Source organism: Oryx dammah, unplaced genomic scaffold (assembly GCF_014754425.2).
Source record: "Oryx dammah isolate SB20612 unplaced genomic scaffold, SCBI_Odam_1.1 HiC_scaffold_15, whole genome shotgun sequence".
NCBI classification, from domain to species: domain Eukaryota; kingdom Metazoa; phylum Chordata; class Mammalia; order Artiodactyla; family Bovidae; genus Oryx; species Oryx dammah.
In genome coordinates, this window is record NW_024070199.1 from 34,938,415 (window position 1) to 34,954,783 (window position 16,369).

General features: G+C 45.3%; 2 protein-coding genes across 7 annotated transcripts in view; one reads left to right on the forward strand and one right to left on the reverse strand.

The window, feature by feature from the left end:
* APLP2 (amyloid beta precursor like protein 2) overlaps positions 1-3,108 on the forward strand; it is a 63,465-nt gene extending 60,357 nt beyond the window's left edge. For all 6 annotated transcript variants that reach the window (XM_040255868.1, XM_040255872.1, XM_040255873.1 and 3 more), the window contains one exon: positions 1,681-3,108. In XM_040255868.1, coding sequence (XP_040111802.1) covers positions 1,681-1,782 — 102 coding nt within the window. In that variant the 3' untranslated portion in view covers positions 1,783-3,108. The remainder of the gene's footprint in view (positions 1-1,680) is intronic.
* Positions 139-1,636, reverse strand: LOC120874833 (translation machinery-associated protein 7-like). The gene is made up of 2 exons (XM_040256530.1): positions 1,572-1,636; positions 139-1,236 (listed from the first exon to the last, which is right to left on the reverse strand). Exons 1-2 carry the CDS (start codon positions 1,634-1,636, stop codon positions 1,008-1,010), a joined length of 294 nt encoding a protein of 97 aa, XP_040112464.1. The 3' UTR covers positions 139-1,007.
* Positions 3,109-16,369: the final 13,261 nt, after the last annotated feature.

Below are 16,369 nucleotides of genomic sequence, written 5' to 3' on the forward strand. Positions count from 1 at the left end.
TTGACTGTGAATGTGAGGAATTCGTAAGAGCATTTTATGCTGAGAAAATGGTTTTCTCAAATTGTTTCCTTAGTGTTTCCCTTTTTTTTTTCAGGTGTATTAGATGTTTGAGAATGAAAGACTGCTAATACTGGTTTCTTTTTTTTAACTTTTTAATATCTATTAATAGTTTGGTTCTTTTGACTTGTTTTCTAAGGAGCAAACCAGGTAGGTATACAACAGATCAGGTAACAATGGCTATGTGAGTGAACTGAGTCTTAAAAATATGAAAGAGGAATAACACTCTTATTTTTCAATAGGGGAAAAAAAGCAGCAGAAAATTCAGAAAGAGCCAGACCAGATTGTTTTCTGACTTATCTTTTGCTCATTTGTATTCAGAAATGTTTACTTAGCACTAGTGTTTAGTGGGCGGTGGGTATGCCCATGGTGTAAATGGGTAAGGAATAGAATGTGCTTGGGAAAGTTAGTCCAAATGCACTTAGTTATCTGGTTTCACCTCCTCCTGGACACTGATCAGGTGGTAGGATTCCGGAGCTGAAGGAGACCTGAGGCCATCCAGTCTTGCTGCTGGCCTGGCTCGCCCTGGCCCAGGCCACCCCTCTTAGACACGGCAGAGCAGAGACTTGCTATAGGTTCAGCTCACCGTTCCCTCCAACATGGACTCTAGGTTTCAGGAGGCTGGCTTCTCTGACCCTCTTTTCTTTTATTATTATTATTTTTAATAAAAAGTTTTTGGGGAGGGAAGAGGGAGGGGGTTTCAGGATTGGGAACTCATGTACACCCATGGTGGATTCATGATGATGTATGGCAGAACCAATATAGTATTGTAAAGTAAAATATAAAAAAACAAATAAATAAATAGAAAAAAGAACTTTTTAAATGTACAAAAAGTTCCAGGACAGTACTTCATCCTACCTAGAGGTGTAGCAGCTGCTACGGCAGGGAATGTGGATATCTGCACAGGAATGGAACTAAAGGTCATCACCACCTTGGACACAAGGAACAGCTTACTGTTTGCCAGATTCCTTAATTCCACCTGTGGTCAGGGGTCCTTTCCCCATGCCCTTTCCTTTTAGCCCTTCGAATGTCTTCTGCTCCTCCTTCTGTTTATGCTTGAATGCCTTACCCTTCTCGTCCATCTCCTTGGCTTGCTTCTTGGGCGGCTTCAGGGGCTTCTCGTCACCTTCGCAGCCTGACGTGGCGCCTGCCACCCCGCCCCTTCCCCAGACCCTGCCACTGGAAGCGGAACTCTCCGTCCCAGCTCCTGTGCCGATACCTTCCCCGGTTTTCTTTTTTTATTTCTTTAGCTTCGTCGGATCTTAGTTGCAACACCTGGGGTCTTCACTGGGGCGCGCGGGATCTGTCGTTGCAACACAAGGGCTCTCACTGGGGCGCGAGGGCTCAGTAGTTACATCATGTGGGTGTCATTGCTCCACAGCATGTGGGATCTTAATTCCCCAACCAGGGATCAAACCTGTATCACTGTGTTGCAAGGCGGATTCTTAACCACTGGACCACCAGGGAGGCCCCCTGACCCTCTTCTTTTCTTTCTTCTCCCCCTGGGTCCTCACCGCCTGCTCTTGGCTGGTCCACCCCCGTGGTCCCCGGGGATTGCACAGTTCATATCTTCTGGCATGTTCTGCTACGTTCACACAGTGACCGCTGTCTTTGTTCCTCCAGGTCGACCCGATGCTCACCCCAGAAGAGCGTCACCTGAGCAAGATGCAGAACCATGGCTACGAAAACCCAACCTACAAATACCTGGAGCAGATGCAGATTTAAGCGGGGAAAGCGCAGCGCCAGTGGAGGGAGGTTGGGCGGGCAGCAGACGTCCAGAGGTCTGGATGGACGATGGACCGACAGTGACTTCCAGAGGAGTTCCTCGACACTCAGATCTCCTGGAGCATTAAGACTATAAAGTACTACTGTAGAGTCGCAATTTCCATTCTTTTAAATGGGCAAAAAAATGTTAATATAACAATATATGATATATAAACCTTAAATGAACAAATGATCTATTGCAGATATTTGACTGATGTAGTTTTCTTTTTTTAAATTAATCAGGAATCTCACTTCTGTTGTATCGTCTCACACATGCTCTCTATTGAAATGGAAAATATTGATTGTCAACGATAGACTGACCATGCTACATGCGGGCTATTTGTTCCAGCTGCACTGTGTAAACCAACTCTTTAAGGCTCACTGTCCTGGTTTTTATTTAAAAAAAAAAAAAAAAAGGAAGAAGAGGAGGCAGTATTACCTTTAAATGGGCTTTCAGAAAGTTGCTGAGAAAGCCGAATCAAGAGCTGTAATTATTGGTCCTTAAAGTACATCAGCATCCCCTCTGAAAATGCCTTTGAAGGACCCTTTCTCGGAGATCTGGTGCTCCCGCTGCTGGGTACCAGGGTGTCTTCACACAAGTCCTGTCACCAGAGAGGTGCTCGGAGCAAGCATTTGCGCTTCAGCATCTCTCAGCGAGCCTGTGTGTGCAGAGCAGGCCCACTGCTGCGCTCCTTCTCAATCCAGTTCTTCCACAGAAATTAGCCTGTCGTCGGTACCTGGCGACCTTCCTCTGTCTGCTGTTGACTCACCGTAGCTTCTGACCACGCACGTCCTTCCCAAGTGATGTCTAGATGTGCAGTTTTCCTCTTTGGGTAATTCCTGGCCCCCCTCCCCCGCCAAGGCACTGGTCCACACCATCCACTGGGAGAAGACGGCAGGAGGAGACAGCCAGCAGCCCGGGGAGAACCAGGGAGGTGTGCTTTTCTGTGGCAGGTGGATGTTCCAAGCTGTTCGCGAAATGACCTGTAGACCCCATGGAAGCTCCGAAAGTTTTGTTTCATTCACATGAGTCTCTGTAATGCTTGTGTAGTTGATGTTGCTGCTCACAGCTGCTGCTTTTCCTTTTTTTTTTTTAAATTCAGAAGGTTCTGGTAACCTGTGGTGTATCTTTTTTTTTCTATTTCCCTGTGATGTTTTTTTTCTTCTTCCCCTTTACCCATCCATGTCTTCCCACTATGCACAGATAAGCTTCACCTAAAAACTCCTTAATCTGATCTGTGGAGAATGTACAGAGTTTAAACACATCAATAAATACTTTAACTTCCACCAGGACTCCGTGTGTCATTGGCCTGGCATTACTCGTGGTGACGGCTTCAACCCTCCACCCCGGAGAGTGGGTGGCTTCCTTTTCTAGAGGGTCACTGACCACTCGGCGGAGGCAGGAAGTGGTCCAGCAGGCTGGACTCCTGAGATTGAATTGCATTTTTCATTTTAAAAAGAGGAAAAGTTCCTTCAACCTCAAAGCTTATGACATTTTTGATCTCAGAGAAGTAGTCTTTCATTATTTCTGTAATGATTTCCTGCACTGTATTTTATGTTTTCTAGAACTGTTAACTGGTTAAACCTCTAATTGCTCCTTTTTCTTTATAGTCTGTAATCTGGGTGATTCCTTTGTGTGTCTTCACCTTTCTAGTGAGTTTTGTAATTATGTTTTTAAATTCCTAAGAACTGCTTGCTTCATTGCTCTGTCTCCCTTTCTTCCTTGCTGTGCTACATGAGGGGTGTTTGATCCCTGGTGGCATGTGGGATCTTAGTCCCCGTCAGGGGTCGGAACCTGTGCCCCTTGCAGTGTCTCAACCACCAGACCGCCTGTGAATTCCCTGCTGGCTTTATCTTGATAGCTCTCATAACATATCTTTTTATGAGGACAAATCCATCTGAGTTTGTGCAGTAGGATTTTTAAAGTATTCTTCCTTCTCTAACTTGCCTGTTTCCTTTTTTATTATTATTTTTGTTTGTTTTTTAATATTTACAATGTTGTTTCAGTTTCGGCCATACTACGATGTGAATCAGCCGTTAATTACACACGTACTCACTCCCTCTTGAGTCTTCCTGCCTTCCCCCCATCCCACTCCTCTAGATCATCACAGAGCGGCAGGCTGGGCTCCAGTGTTACATAGCAACTTCCCCCCAGCTGTCTGTTTGACACGTGATAGTGTATGTTGATGGCACTTTCTTCATTTGTCCACTGACTCACTCCTGCACCGTGTCCGCAAGTCCATCCTCTGCATCTGTGTCTCCATTCCTTGCCTGCAAAAGGTTCATCAGTACCACTTATCTAGATTCCACACATATGCGTTAATATACTGTATTTATCTGACTTAACTTCGCTCTGTAACAGGCTCTAGGTTCATCCACCTCACTAGAACCAAGACTCAAATTTGTTCTGTTTTTTATGTCTGAGTAATACTCCGTTGTGTATATGTACCCCAATTTCTTTATCAATTCGTCGGTGAACATCTAGCTTGCTTCCCTCTGGCCATTGTAAATAGTGCTGCAATGAGTGTGGGGATATGTGTCTTTTAAAATTGTGGTGTTCTCAGGGTGTGTACCCAGTAGTGGGGTTTCTGGGTCATATGGTAGATTTATTCCCAGTGTTTTAAGGGATCTCATACTGTTCTCCATATGCCTATTTCCTTTTGACTGCTTTTGAAAGTGAAAGTGTTAGTCACTCAGTCATGTCCAACTCTTTGTGGCCCCATGGACTGTAGCCCACCAGACTTCTCTGTCCATGGAATTCTCCAGGCAAGAATACTGGAGTGGGTTGCCGTTCCTTTCTTCAGGGGATCTTCCTGACCCTGGCATGGAACCCAGGTCTCCCGTATTGCAGGTGGATTCTTTACCATCTGAATTCCTATAAATGAGTGGTGACCATTCATTTGATCAAACATAAGAACTACATGATTAGCTAAAAGAAAGAAAGAAGAAAGTGAAGGGTTTGGTGCAACAAAATAAAATTATTAACATGAGACTTTTCTCGATCCTGGCGACAGTGAGTAGAGCTTGGGGCTGAATTTTTAAGAAAGGTTTGCAGCCTTCATTTCTGAGTTTCTTAAATAACCTGCCACTAGTAGGCACTGCTTTCTCATTGAAGGAGATTTGTTTACTCAACACCTGCTTTCAGTGCGTTGTGCCCCAGGGTGATTTTCACTCTGATGGAAGTCTTTCTACTCATGAGTAACTTCAGGGGCTGATCTCAGCAGTCCTCACCCTAGTGGAGTGTGGGCTTACATATATGGTGCTGTCGAGATCCCACTGTGTGTCCATGTGTACACAGACATGGTGTATGCATGTTCTTTAGATACTGGAATTGGGGGCGTGCGTTTTATGAGCCTCTGGCCAGGAAATGCCCTGGGACAAACCAGTTGAACCGGCTGGTTCTTTGTTGCCATCAGCAGCTCCCCATCTGCCCCTCCCTCCTGCACTGACCTCACAACTCACTGCCAGGAAGTTGGGAAAATAGAAACTTCATTTCTTTGAAGCCGGTGTCTCCGAGTTCTGAACGTGTCTTCAGTTGGCCCTCTGCAATACCAGTGGGGATGTGTGGGTCTGCATTCATTAAGATTCCCTCCCAAATCTAACAGACCAGCTTCGCTTGGGTCAGCGCCTGCCATCTGCCGGCTGCTTTGAATGCGTTGCCTCATTTTATTGTCTAGACTTCACAGGGGGCTATTGTCTTACACACAGAGGTGAGGAATGACACCCCCTGCCCAGGGGATGTCGGTCCTGGGAAACGGGCCGGAGTCACCCCACACGCAGCGCTTGTCAGCCAGGGCTCGTCCAGCTCACCAGCTCTTAGCCCCAGGGTCCATCACCCACGCCCCTGTTGACAGTGTGACTCAGAGACACGCGGCGGGGGGCGCTGGTGAAACAGCAGTGGGTTCCGACCCCCCGAGGGCGTCGGTGCAGAGGGAGCCGAGGGTGGATCTGAATGTCCTGGCAACGAGGCTCCCGCGTCCTCACCCTGGAATGATGGAAAACTGTAGATGTGTAGAAGCTCTGTGGAGATTTAAGTTTTTTAATTTTGAAAGGAAATGTGGACGTGTGGTCCAGTGCCCCCAATGCTGGGGCCTGGGTTCAATCCCTGGTCAGGAAACCAGATCCCACCTGGTGTGACTAAGACCTGGTGCAGTGGAATAAATAAGTAAATTTAAAAAAAAAAAAAAAAGGAAGCATATGTAAGGCAGTCTTATCTAAGCCAGCTCCACTCCGCTCCCTGGCGGCACCTTCCCTGACGCCGTCCTGGGAGAAACTCCGCTCTTCTCCTGGTTTCTGCAGGTGACTCAGCCTTGCCTCTGGGGAACGGGGCCCCACCCCCTCCTGGTGGCCTCCGGCGCCCGAAGCTCCTGCGGACTTTGGCGCGAGGTCCTCCTACCTCCCGTGTCTGCTCTCAGTGACGAGCGGAACCTGGCAGTCAGGTCTGAGCCAGCCCAGGTGTCCCAGTAACTCTGGTTTCAGTTGCCGCGGACGCTGATTTCTGATAGGTTGGGACGTGATGAGTTGCTCAAATTTGGGGAGGCCCCGGGGTCCCCTCCAAAGGAACATACGGCCTTACATGACTATTAGAAGTGGACACTTGAGAGAAGGAACCAGAAGGCCCCGTGGCTTCCCTGTCCCACCCTCGTTTCACAGCTGACACATGGCCACCAGCTCACACGCTCCTGCACAGAGCCAAAGTCTGTGGGGTATGCAGTAATCTTCTGGGACAAAGGGTGAAGTGGTCCTTGTAAAACAGGGCCAGCTGGCGCCATGCCCTCTTAGCTGCAGTGAACAAGGGGAAATGGTGTCTCTCCTGACCTCTGTGGGCACTGGGTCCAGCAGACATTTACAACCAGCAGAGCTGTGCCTTCCTGAGGGGCGTGGTCCAGGTATCCAGAGGAGGGGATGGGACTTGACCAAACAGAAAACATTTTTCTAGCATCCTTGAAATGGATGGAGCATGGCTTCTTGATCAATCTCCAGTTCTCGGCCGACTTAACCCAGGTCTGACTGAACTGAAGGCAGTGGCTCTTTCTTTACAGCAGCAATCTCCATCAGTAAAACCTTTTTGTAATGGTATTTCTATTTTTACTTTTTTGAGGAATGTCCATACAGTATTCCATAGTGGTTGCACCACCACTATTTACATTCCCACCAACAGTGCACAAAGTTTCCTTGTTCCTTACCAGCACTCCAAAACCTTTTAAATTTGTGTCTTAGATAGTCATTTAAAAAGTATATATATGCACTTATAAATGGAAATTTGGAAAGCATAAAAAAGGTGAAATTTGCCTGCAAAATTTTATTTATTAAAGGAATAAAGCCTTTTGGGTCTAGTGAAATGTTACTAGTTTCAGTGGAAGCAAAGTGATTGTTTTCATTCTTCTTCCACCTAAAGTCCATAGATGATTCACATTTCTTTAGTTTTTACCCAATGTCCTTTCTCTGTCCCAAGATATCACATTTTTAGATGTGTCTTGTTAGGGAAATTAAAATGGAGGAAGTCTTGTTCAGGCTTCAGAGGCAGAAGAGCAACTTTGCTTCTGACTTTGCTCAGATTCTGTATCTGCTCACTTGCAAGCACAGCAATCAGGCAGCCCTTTAGATAAGAAAGGGAGTGGGTCTTGGGATTCTTGAGCCCCTGGAGTTCTCGCCAATCCCCCCCAAGTCTAAGAATTCTTGTGACTCACAAAAATTGTGAAACAGCTTTGTAAAGCTGCATTTTCTTGTACACCATCTGATGCTGGTATCAGTTTTCAGCCTGGGATTATAAACAGGAGCCCCCCAAAACTGCAATTTGAAGTCTTGCCGAAGGGTGAATGCACTGCCCAGGGGGCTTTCCCAAATGGGACTCCCGATTGCTGTTAACAAGGGACTTCCCATTGCTGCTTAATTCTGGATTTTGGTCAGCCCAATTTGGTGATGTGTATGCTGTTATTTTTCTCTATTGTTTCTTTTCTTTTAATGACTATATTGAAATTAGGTCAAATAATCTTCCATAAATAATTGTTTATATATGCCACAAGTGGTTTGATTTGTTAATGAATCCTTCTAACCTAAAGCAAAAGTAAAACCTTCAGGAAAACATGTCTCTTTAAGCTCCTCTTGACTGTAGAAATTTCCTCACACTTTCCTCTTTTTTGATGGCTTTGAGGAGTACAGGTCAGCATACTATCGGATGCTCTTCTACCAGGATTGGTTACACCTTTTTTTTTTTTATCATGATAAGACCCTAGGGTTGTGTGTTACTGGGGAGGAAGACCACAGCCAAATGCCATGCTCATCACAGCACGTCAAGGGTATGAGCTGTCCCCATGATCGCCACTGTCTATCTTGGCCTTGATAACTCGCCTGTAGGTACACTTGTCGGTTTGTTCCGTGGAGTCTCTCTCCTCTCTCCCTGGAAGGACATAGTTATGTGCTTAAGAAGTGGGGCGTTATGCTGGGCCACACCTTCTTATTTTCAAATCATGTCCTAACAGTTTGCAACAGAGCAATTAGAAAGTCTAGTTCTAAAGTCTGCTTGTTTCATTATTATATCTCATGGCTATCAAAGCTGAAAGAGTTCTTGAGTGTGGTGATGGGTTCAGGGTTGTGTAAGCCTGACATGTATCAGACTTATCAGAGTGTACATTTCTAATATGTTCGGTTTATTGTATGTCAATTATACCTCAATAAAGTTTTTTTTTTTTTTTAAGCTGAAAGAGACCTTGCAAAAACAGGCTGGGATGGGAGAAACCATCTTTGACCATGCCTGTTAACAGCACAATACTTAATTTCCAATCCTATCTACCGATTCCACTCCCGAATTTAAGTATACAAATGGGTCTTTCAGATGAGGCACCACTTTTGATAGCAGAATTATATACTAGGGGAAAACTTTCCAGATGCTGGTTTTCAAATTTCTCCACAGCATAGTTCTCTTTAGAGAAAGCAAATTGGAACAGGCGTTTTTTAGCTTAAAAAGCAAACAAAAAGGCTTCCCTGGTGGCTTAGTGGTAAAGAATCTGCTTTCCAATGCGGGAGATGCCGGTTTGATCCGTGGTCTGGGAAGATCTCACAGGCAGCGGAGCAACAGAGCCCATTCACCTCAACCAATGAGGCTACGCCCTAGAGTCCGGGAGCCACACCCACTGAAGCCCGCGCGCGCAGGGCTGTGCTCAGCAACCAGAGAGGCCTCTGCAGAGAGAAGCCGGCACACTTCAGCTAGAGAGCAGCCTCTGCTAGCCGCAACCAGAGGAAAGCCAGCACAGCGAGGAAGACCCAACACAGCCAAAAACAGATCAATTAAATAAAATGAAAACCAGAAAACAGTTTAGCATCATTAAGTACAACTCTAAATACTTTGTCACAGGATGAATCTCTGAGGTACAGAATGTTTTCTTGGGTACTTCCTGCCTTATTAAAAAATATGGTGAAGATTTGTATTTAAATGTTCTTGATTCTAACCAGAATAACTCTATTGGTTGGAGACATTTGGTAGCATTGCACTTAATGATTTCTAGCACCAAACTTTATCTGGGGATACTGCATTTCAGTCCTAAAGGAAATCAGTCCTGAAGGAAATCAGTCCTGAATATTCATTGGAAGGACTGATACTGAAGCTGAAATTCCAATACTTTGGCCACCTGATGTGAAAAACTGACTCACTGGGAAAGACCCTGATACTGGGAAAGATTGAAGGCAGGAGGAGAAGGGGACAACAGAGGATGAGAGGGTTGGATGGCATCATCGACTTGATGGACGTGAGTTTGAGTAAGCTCCGGGAGTTGGGGATGGACAGGGAAGCCTGGCGTTCGGCAGTCCATGGGGTCGCAAGGAGTCGGACACAACTGAGCGACTGAACGGACTGACTTCATTTCCCCAGTCAGAGCATTACGTTTCCCAGATTTTGCATACTACATTCTTTCCCATAAAATACAAATAAAATTGAAGAGGTAGCTATCATGTTACAAGTGGGAATTTTGAAGCCAAACCTCGTGATGCTTTTTCTAGTTTGGCCACCTACTGACTGGTGGCCTTGAGGATGCTGCGTAACTGCTCTGTGTCTTAGTTTCTCCATCTGAAGAAATGGGGTGGAGGCAGCACTAGCCTGTTGGGTTAGGAGTGAGTGACCACAGGGAAAGATGCTAAAGCTATACCAATGCCCAGTACAGATGAGCTCAGTGAATGTGAGTTAGTGTTATTTGTTGAAAACATCTTTTCCCAGAACACAGGGACTGATTAAAAAAAAAAAAAAAAAGTAGTTGTGTACTTCCTGATTAAAACAATTGGCAAATACTATATGGCTCAGGTCGCAAAGAGTCAGACACGACTGAGCGACTGAACTGAACTGAATATGGCTCAGTGGTAAAGAATCTGCCTGCAACCTAGGAGTGTTAGTCGTTCAGCCGTGTCCGACTCTTTGGGACCCCATGGACTATAGCCCTGCAGCCTCCTTTGTCCGTGAGGTTCTCCAGACAAGAACACTCGAGTGGGTTGCTGTGCCTTCCTCCAGGAAACCTTCCCAACCCAGGGATCAAACCCAGGTCTCCTGCCGTCTGAGCAATGCAGGAGTCACAGGTTCAATCCCTGGGTCAGGAAGAGCCCCTGGAGAAGGAAATGACAACCAACTCCAGTATTCTGGACTGAGAAATCCCATGGACAGAGGAGCCTGGTGACCTATAGTCCATAGGATTACACAAGAGTTGGACACAACTTAAGTGACTAAACAACAACATACCATAAATTGGGTTGTACTTCTTCCAAACATAGCCTGACATGGCTTTCTGCTTGTTTCTTCAAATCCACCTTCCTCCAACAGCACTTGCTGACAGGACCGTGGATTATACTGCCACCATGTCACTTCTGTGTTTTATTTCAGCCTCTTTATGATTCTATACTGGTTTATGGCTTCCTGTCTTTGCCATTTAATTAACTCAAGGTGTGTATTTATCATTCCTTAATGAAATTTTGTAAATTACGTAATTGAATATTGCATGACTTTAAGCACTGAAAAAATTGTAGTGGCTTGTCTTCATGTTCTGGATATTAAATTTTTAAATGACATTAATCATGCTGGTCTTGAAATATTCGTCAGTGCCACCTGACTTGACATACACTTAGAATGAGGAATGTCATTGCTAAATGTATGTTGTAAGTGGACATTATTAATGTGCAAAGTAAATCCACAGTCTTGATCATTTAGAACTTTTTGGCACTTCCCAGTGGTTAGGACTCCTTGCTTTCACTGCTGATGGCCTGGGTTCAATCCCTGGTTGGGGAACAAGGATTCTGAACGCCACCTGACCCAAAAAAAAAAAATTTTACCAACTTCTTATCAGATGATAATATTTGTAACCTGATAATGTGGCCAGTGAAGGGTTTATACTAGGAGTAGAAACATCAATCTTATCATTTTGTTGTTCTTTGCAGTGAAGAATAATGCTGCAAGAACCTTGTAAAGCCACGTGCAAATTTGTTTACATTATTTGCTTAAAACATAAAGTTCCTTTAACCTGGTGAATGAGCCCTGGACTCAGAATGCAAGCAAATGCATTGGGTACTTTGATTTAAAAAAAAACAACCAAACCAATGTAGGCCCCATGCAGCACCATGCAGGGTCAGGGGGCAGGCACAAATATCAGGTGAAGGAAAGGATGAACCTTGATGTGTTGACCATGTGGACAAGGCAGAAATTCACAGTGCTGCTCACCAGAGTAGCAGGTAATTAAACACACGTCTAGGGAGGTTCCGAGACTGCCAGCTCAGAGTGCCTGCGTCTGCCCCATCCAGGGACACCACAGGGTGTTTTTGGAGCAGCTCTTCTATGCTGGCAGAAGTTCTGTATTACACATCCTGTCTACCCAAAGCAGGAACAGAACTCGACTTATCAGCTGGCTTGGGGAGGGCACAGGTGTCACTTACCAGAGAGGCACTTACAGGAGGCTTACTCAAGAGGGAACAAGGAGAGCCCAGAGACCACTCTCTGGTTACACTGACCGCAGAACACGCAGCTTCCGGGCAGCAGGGCGGCATCGCAGGCCTCCACGGTTAGTGGGGCGAGCCGTCTCCCGAGGTTAGGGACAGTGGGGCTCCCCAGGCTCCCCTGTGGTGTGTCGGGCCACGTTTCTGGCTGTGTCTCCTCCCTTCTTGCCTCTCTTACCTGCCCAGAGATTCTATGAGCCTCCTAAGAATCTTTCAAATAATTCTCTCTCTTCTTTTTCGCTCAAATTAGCTAGAGCATTCTGTTGTTCATGAGCTGGCAAGTTGACAAAAACTGCATTAAGGGCAAACTCACTGAACTCTAGTGAGAAAATGGTACCTTGTTGCCTTCCCTTAACAAAGCAGATAATGCAGGACTTCCCTGGTGGCCCAGCAGTAAAGAATCTGCCTGCTAATGCAGGAACAGGGGTTTGATTCCTGGTCTGGGAAGATCCTACATGCCACAGAGCGACCAAGCCTGTGCTCCACAACTACTGAAGCCCGAGCATCTAGAGCCCATGCTCTGCAACAAGAGAAGCCACTGCAATGAGAAGCCCCTGAACCACAATGAGAGAGTAGCCCCGGCTCTCTGCAACTAGAGAAAGCCTGCCCACAGCAATGAAGACCCAGTATAGCCATCAATAAATAAATGAATCTTTTTCAAAAAGAAAATAAAGAAGATATCACAAAAAACAAAAGCAAAAAGTAACATGAGAAGGACTCTGAGTGTAGGAAAAAGGAAAATACAGACATAAGATGCTATAGTCGATACTACAGTGGTCCTAAATTTGAATCAGAAATATCAATGTGAATTTGTTGGGTGTTTTATCTCTTAAAAATTTCCTAGCTTTGTCCTCCAAAAGCCCCAGAAACAGTTACTACCTCAGTAGTGATAAACATCCCTGGTGGCCCGACGATTGTCTTGAAATGCTGTTTTTTCCTAAAAGATAACAGTTCAGTTGAGTCGCTCAGTTGTGTCCGACTCTGCAACCCCATGAACTGTAGCACACCAGACTTTCCTGTCTATCACCAACTCCCGGAGCTTACTCAAATTCATGTCCATTGAGTCAGTGATGCCATCCAAGCATCTCATCCTCTATAGTCCCCTTCTCCTCCTGCCTTCAGTCTTGCCCAGCATCACTGTCTTTTCCAATGAGTCAATTCTTCGCATGAGGTGGCCAAAGTATTGGAGTTTCAGCTTTAGCATCAGTCCTTCCAATGTATATTCGGGACTGATTTCCTTTAAGATGGACTGGTTGGATCTCCTTGCAGTCCAAGGGACTCTCAAGAGTCTTCTCCAACACCACAGTTCAAAAGCATCAATTCTTCGGCACTCAGCTTTCTTTATAGTCCAACTCTCACATCCATACATGACTACTGGAAAAACCAGAGCCTTGACTAGATGGACCTTTGTCAGCAAAGTAATATCTCTGCCTTTTAATATGCTGTCTAGGTAGATCATAACTTTCCTTCCAAGGAGTAAGCATCTTTTAATTTCATGGCTGCAGTCATCATCTTCAGTGATTTTGGAGCCCAAAAAATAGTCTCTCACTGTTTTCATTGTTTCTCCATCTATTTGCCTTGAAGTGATGGGACCAGATGCCATGATCTTAATTTTCTGAATATTGAGTTTTAAGCCAACTTTTTCACTCTCCTGTTTCACTTTCATCAAGAGGCTCTTTAGTTCTTCTTTCCTTTCTTCCATAAGGGTGGTGTCATCTGCACTTCTGAGGTTATTGATATTTCTCCCGGCAATCTTGATTCCAGCTTTTGCTTCTTCTAGCCTGGCATTTTGCATGATGTACTCTGCATATAAGTTAAATAAGCAGCAGGGTGACAACATATAGCCTTGATGTACTCCTTTCCTGATCTGGAACAAGTATGTTGTTCCATGTCCGGTTCTAACTGTTGCTTCTTGACCTGCATACAGGTTTCTCAGGAGGCAGGTAAGGTGGTCTGGTATTCCCATCTCTTGAACAATTTTCCACAGTTTGTTGTGATCCACACAGTCAAAAGCTTTGGTATAGTCAATAAAGCAGAAGTAGATGTTTTTCTGGAACTCTCTTGCTTTTTTGATGATCCAACGGATGTTGGCAATTTGATCTCTGGTTCCTCTGGTTTTTCTAAATCCAGCTTGAATATCTAGAAGTTCATGGTTCAGGTACTGTTGAAGGCTGGCTTGGAGAATTACTCTTGCCTGGAAAATCCCATGGACGGAGGAGCCTGGTAGGCTACAGTCTATGGGGTCGCAAAGAGTCGGTTACAACTGAGCAACTTCACTTTCTTTCTTTGGTAGAGTATGAGATGAGTTCAGTTATGTGGTAGTTTGAGCATTCTTTGGCATTGCCTTTCTTTGGGATTAGAATGAAAACTGACCTTTTCCAGTCCTGTGGCCACTGCTTAGTTTTCCAAATTTGCTGGCATATTGAGTGTAGCACTTTCACAGCATCATCTTTTAGGATTTGAAATAGCTCAACTGGAATTCCATCACCTCCACTAGCTTTGTTCATAGTGAGAAAGGAGAAAGGAGCAGTGATCCCACAAGAGACTGACCCAGACTGGCCTGTGAGTGTCCAGGAGTCTCCAGCAGAGGTGTGGGTTGGCGGTGGCCTGCTGCAGGGTTGGGGGCACTGAGTGTGGCAGTTCGTGAAGGGGACCTTTTGAAGGAGGTTGCCATTATCTTCATCACCTCCACCATAATTGGGCTCAGGTCAAACAACAGGGAGGGAATGCAGCCCTGCCCAACAACAGAAAACTGGATTAAAGATTTACTGAGCATGGCCCCGCCCATCAGGACTGTTATCAGGAAGCTTCCATAAGCTTCTTATCCTTATTCCTCAGAGGGTGGAGAGAATGAAAACCACAACCACAGAAAACTAATCAAACTGATCACATGGACCACAGCCTTGTCTAACTCAATGGAAAGACAACAGGATGTCTTGGAAAAATGTCTGATTGCAAGTGTAGGCAGAGAATGTACAAGGTGGACCTGAAATATCTGGCCAGAAAGCAAAGAATGATCAAAGATGAGGAGGAATAGATCAAACATGACTCAGAACTCACTTAAAGACATTCCTGCTGGTCACAGAGGGGAGAGTTTGAACATCGATAGCATAAAAATGGCAACAAACCAAAACATATCAAATACGCTTAAATCCAAGAAGCCATAATAATACAAAAACAAAGTGAACACCAATTGGTTCCTTTGGAAGATGCTAGGGAGCTATTTTGAAAACTGCTTATAGAGGGAGAGTCAGGCCTTTAGGACAGGAGGAGAAGAGGGTGACAGAGGATAAGATGATTGGATGGCATCACCAACTCAATGGACATGAGTCTGAGCAAACTCTGGGAGATAGTGAAGGATAAGGGAAGACTGGCGTGCAGTCCATGGGGTCACAAAGAGTTGAACGTGACTTAGTGACCGACCACCAACAACAACAGGCCTTTACTCTCCCCTTCCTGTAGAAACATTACCACCAGGTAACCACATAGATGATAAATTTCTCTATTTAGAAGTATTCCAGCATGTAAATAAACAAGGGGTGATAAGTTAAAACACTATTGGTTATACTTCCTGAATTTAGAGTCTAAGCATGGGACTAACAAAACAGAATGAGATAATCAGACACGGACCTCACTTGAAAGACACATCACCACCTATTAAGCATCTTCCCTCTGTAAAACAATCAAACTGGGACTTCCCTGGAGGTCCAGTGGTTGAGACTGCATTTCCACTGCAGAGGGTGCAGGTTCCATCCCTGGTTGGGGAACTAAGATCCCACATGCCATGCAGTGCAGCCAGAAAATTAATTAAAAAACAAAAAACAATCAAACCTTTATCTGATTAAGCCTCTGCTCAGTCACTTCAGTCAGAAAAGGCAATGGCACCGCACTCCAGTACTCTTGCCTGGAAAATCCCATGGACGGAGGAGCCTGGTGGGCTGCAGTCCATGGGGTCGCTTAGAGTCAGACAGGACTGAGCGACTTCACTTTCACTTTCATGCATTGGAGGAGGAAATGGCAACCCACTCCCGTGTTCTTGCCTGGAGAATCCCAGGGACGGGGGAGCCTGGTGGGCTGCCGTCTGTGGGGTCGCACAGAGTCGGACATGACTGAGGCGGCTTAGCAGCAGCAGTCACTTCAGTACTGTCCGATTCTGTGTGACCCCATGGACTGTAGCCCACCAGGCTCCTCTGTCCATGGGATTCTCCAGGCAAGAATGCTGGAGTGGGTTGCCATTTCCTCTGCCAGGGGATCTTCCAGACCCAGGAATTGAACCCATGTCTCTTGCATCTCCAGCATTGGCAGGATTCTTTACCACTGAGTCACCTGGGAAGCCCAGGCCTTTAGATACTACAATTTGTAGAAAATACAAATGGAGAGGAAATTCACTAAAGGACAACAATTGGAGAAGATAATCCACAAAAATCCTGTGGAAAGTCTTCAGGACAAATGATTTGATTTCTTTAGTAAATAAGTTGTAAAGGAAGAAAAAAGGGAATCTCTAGATTAAAAGAGACCTAAAAAACATATTTAAAACAGAACAGACAAACCAAAAGTGGGTTGAAGCTAAACCCTGATGTGC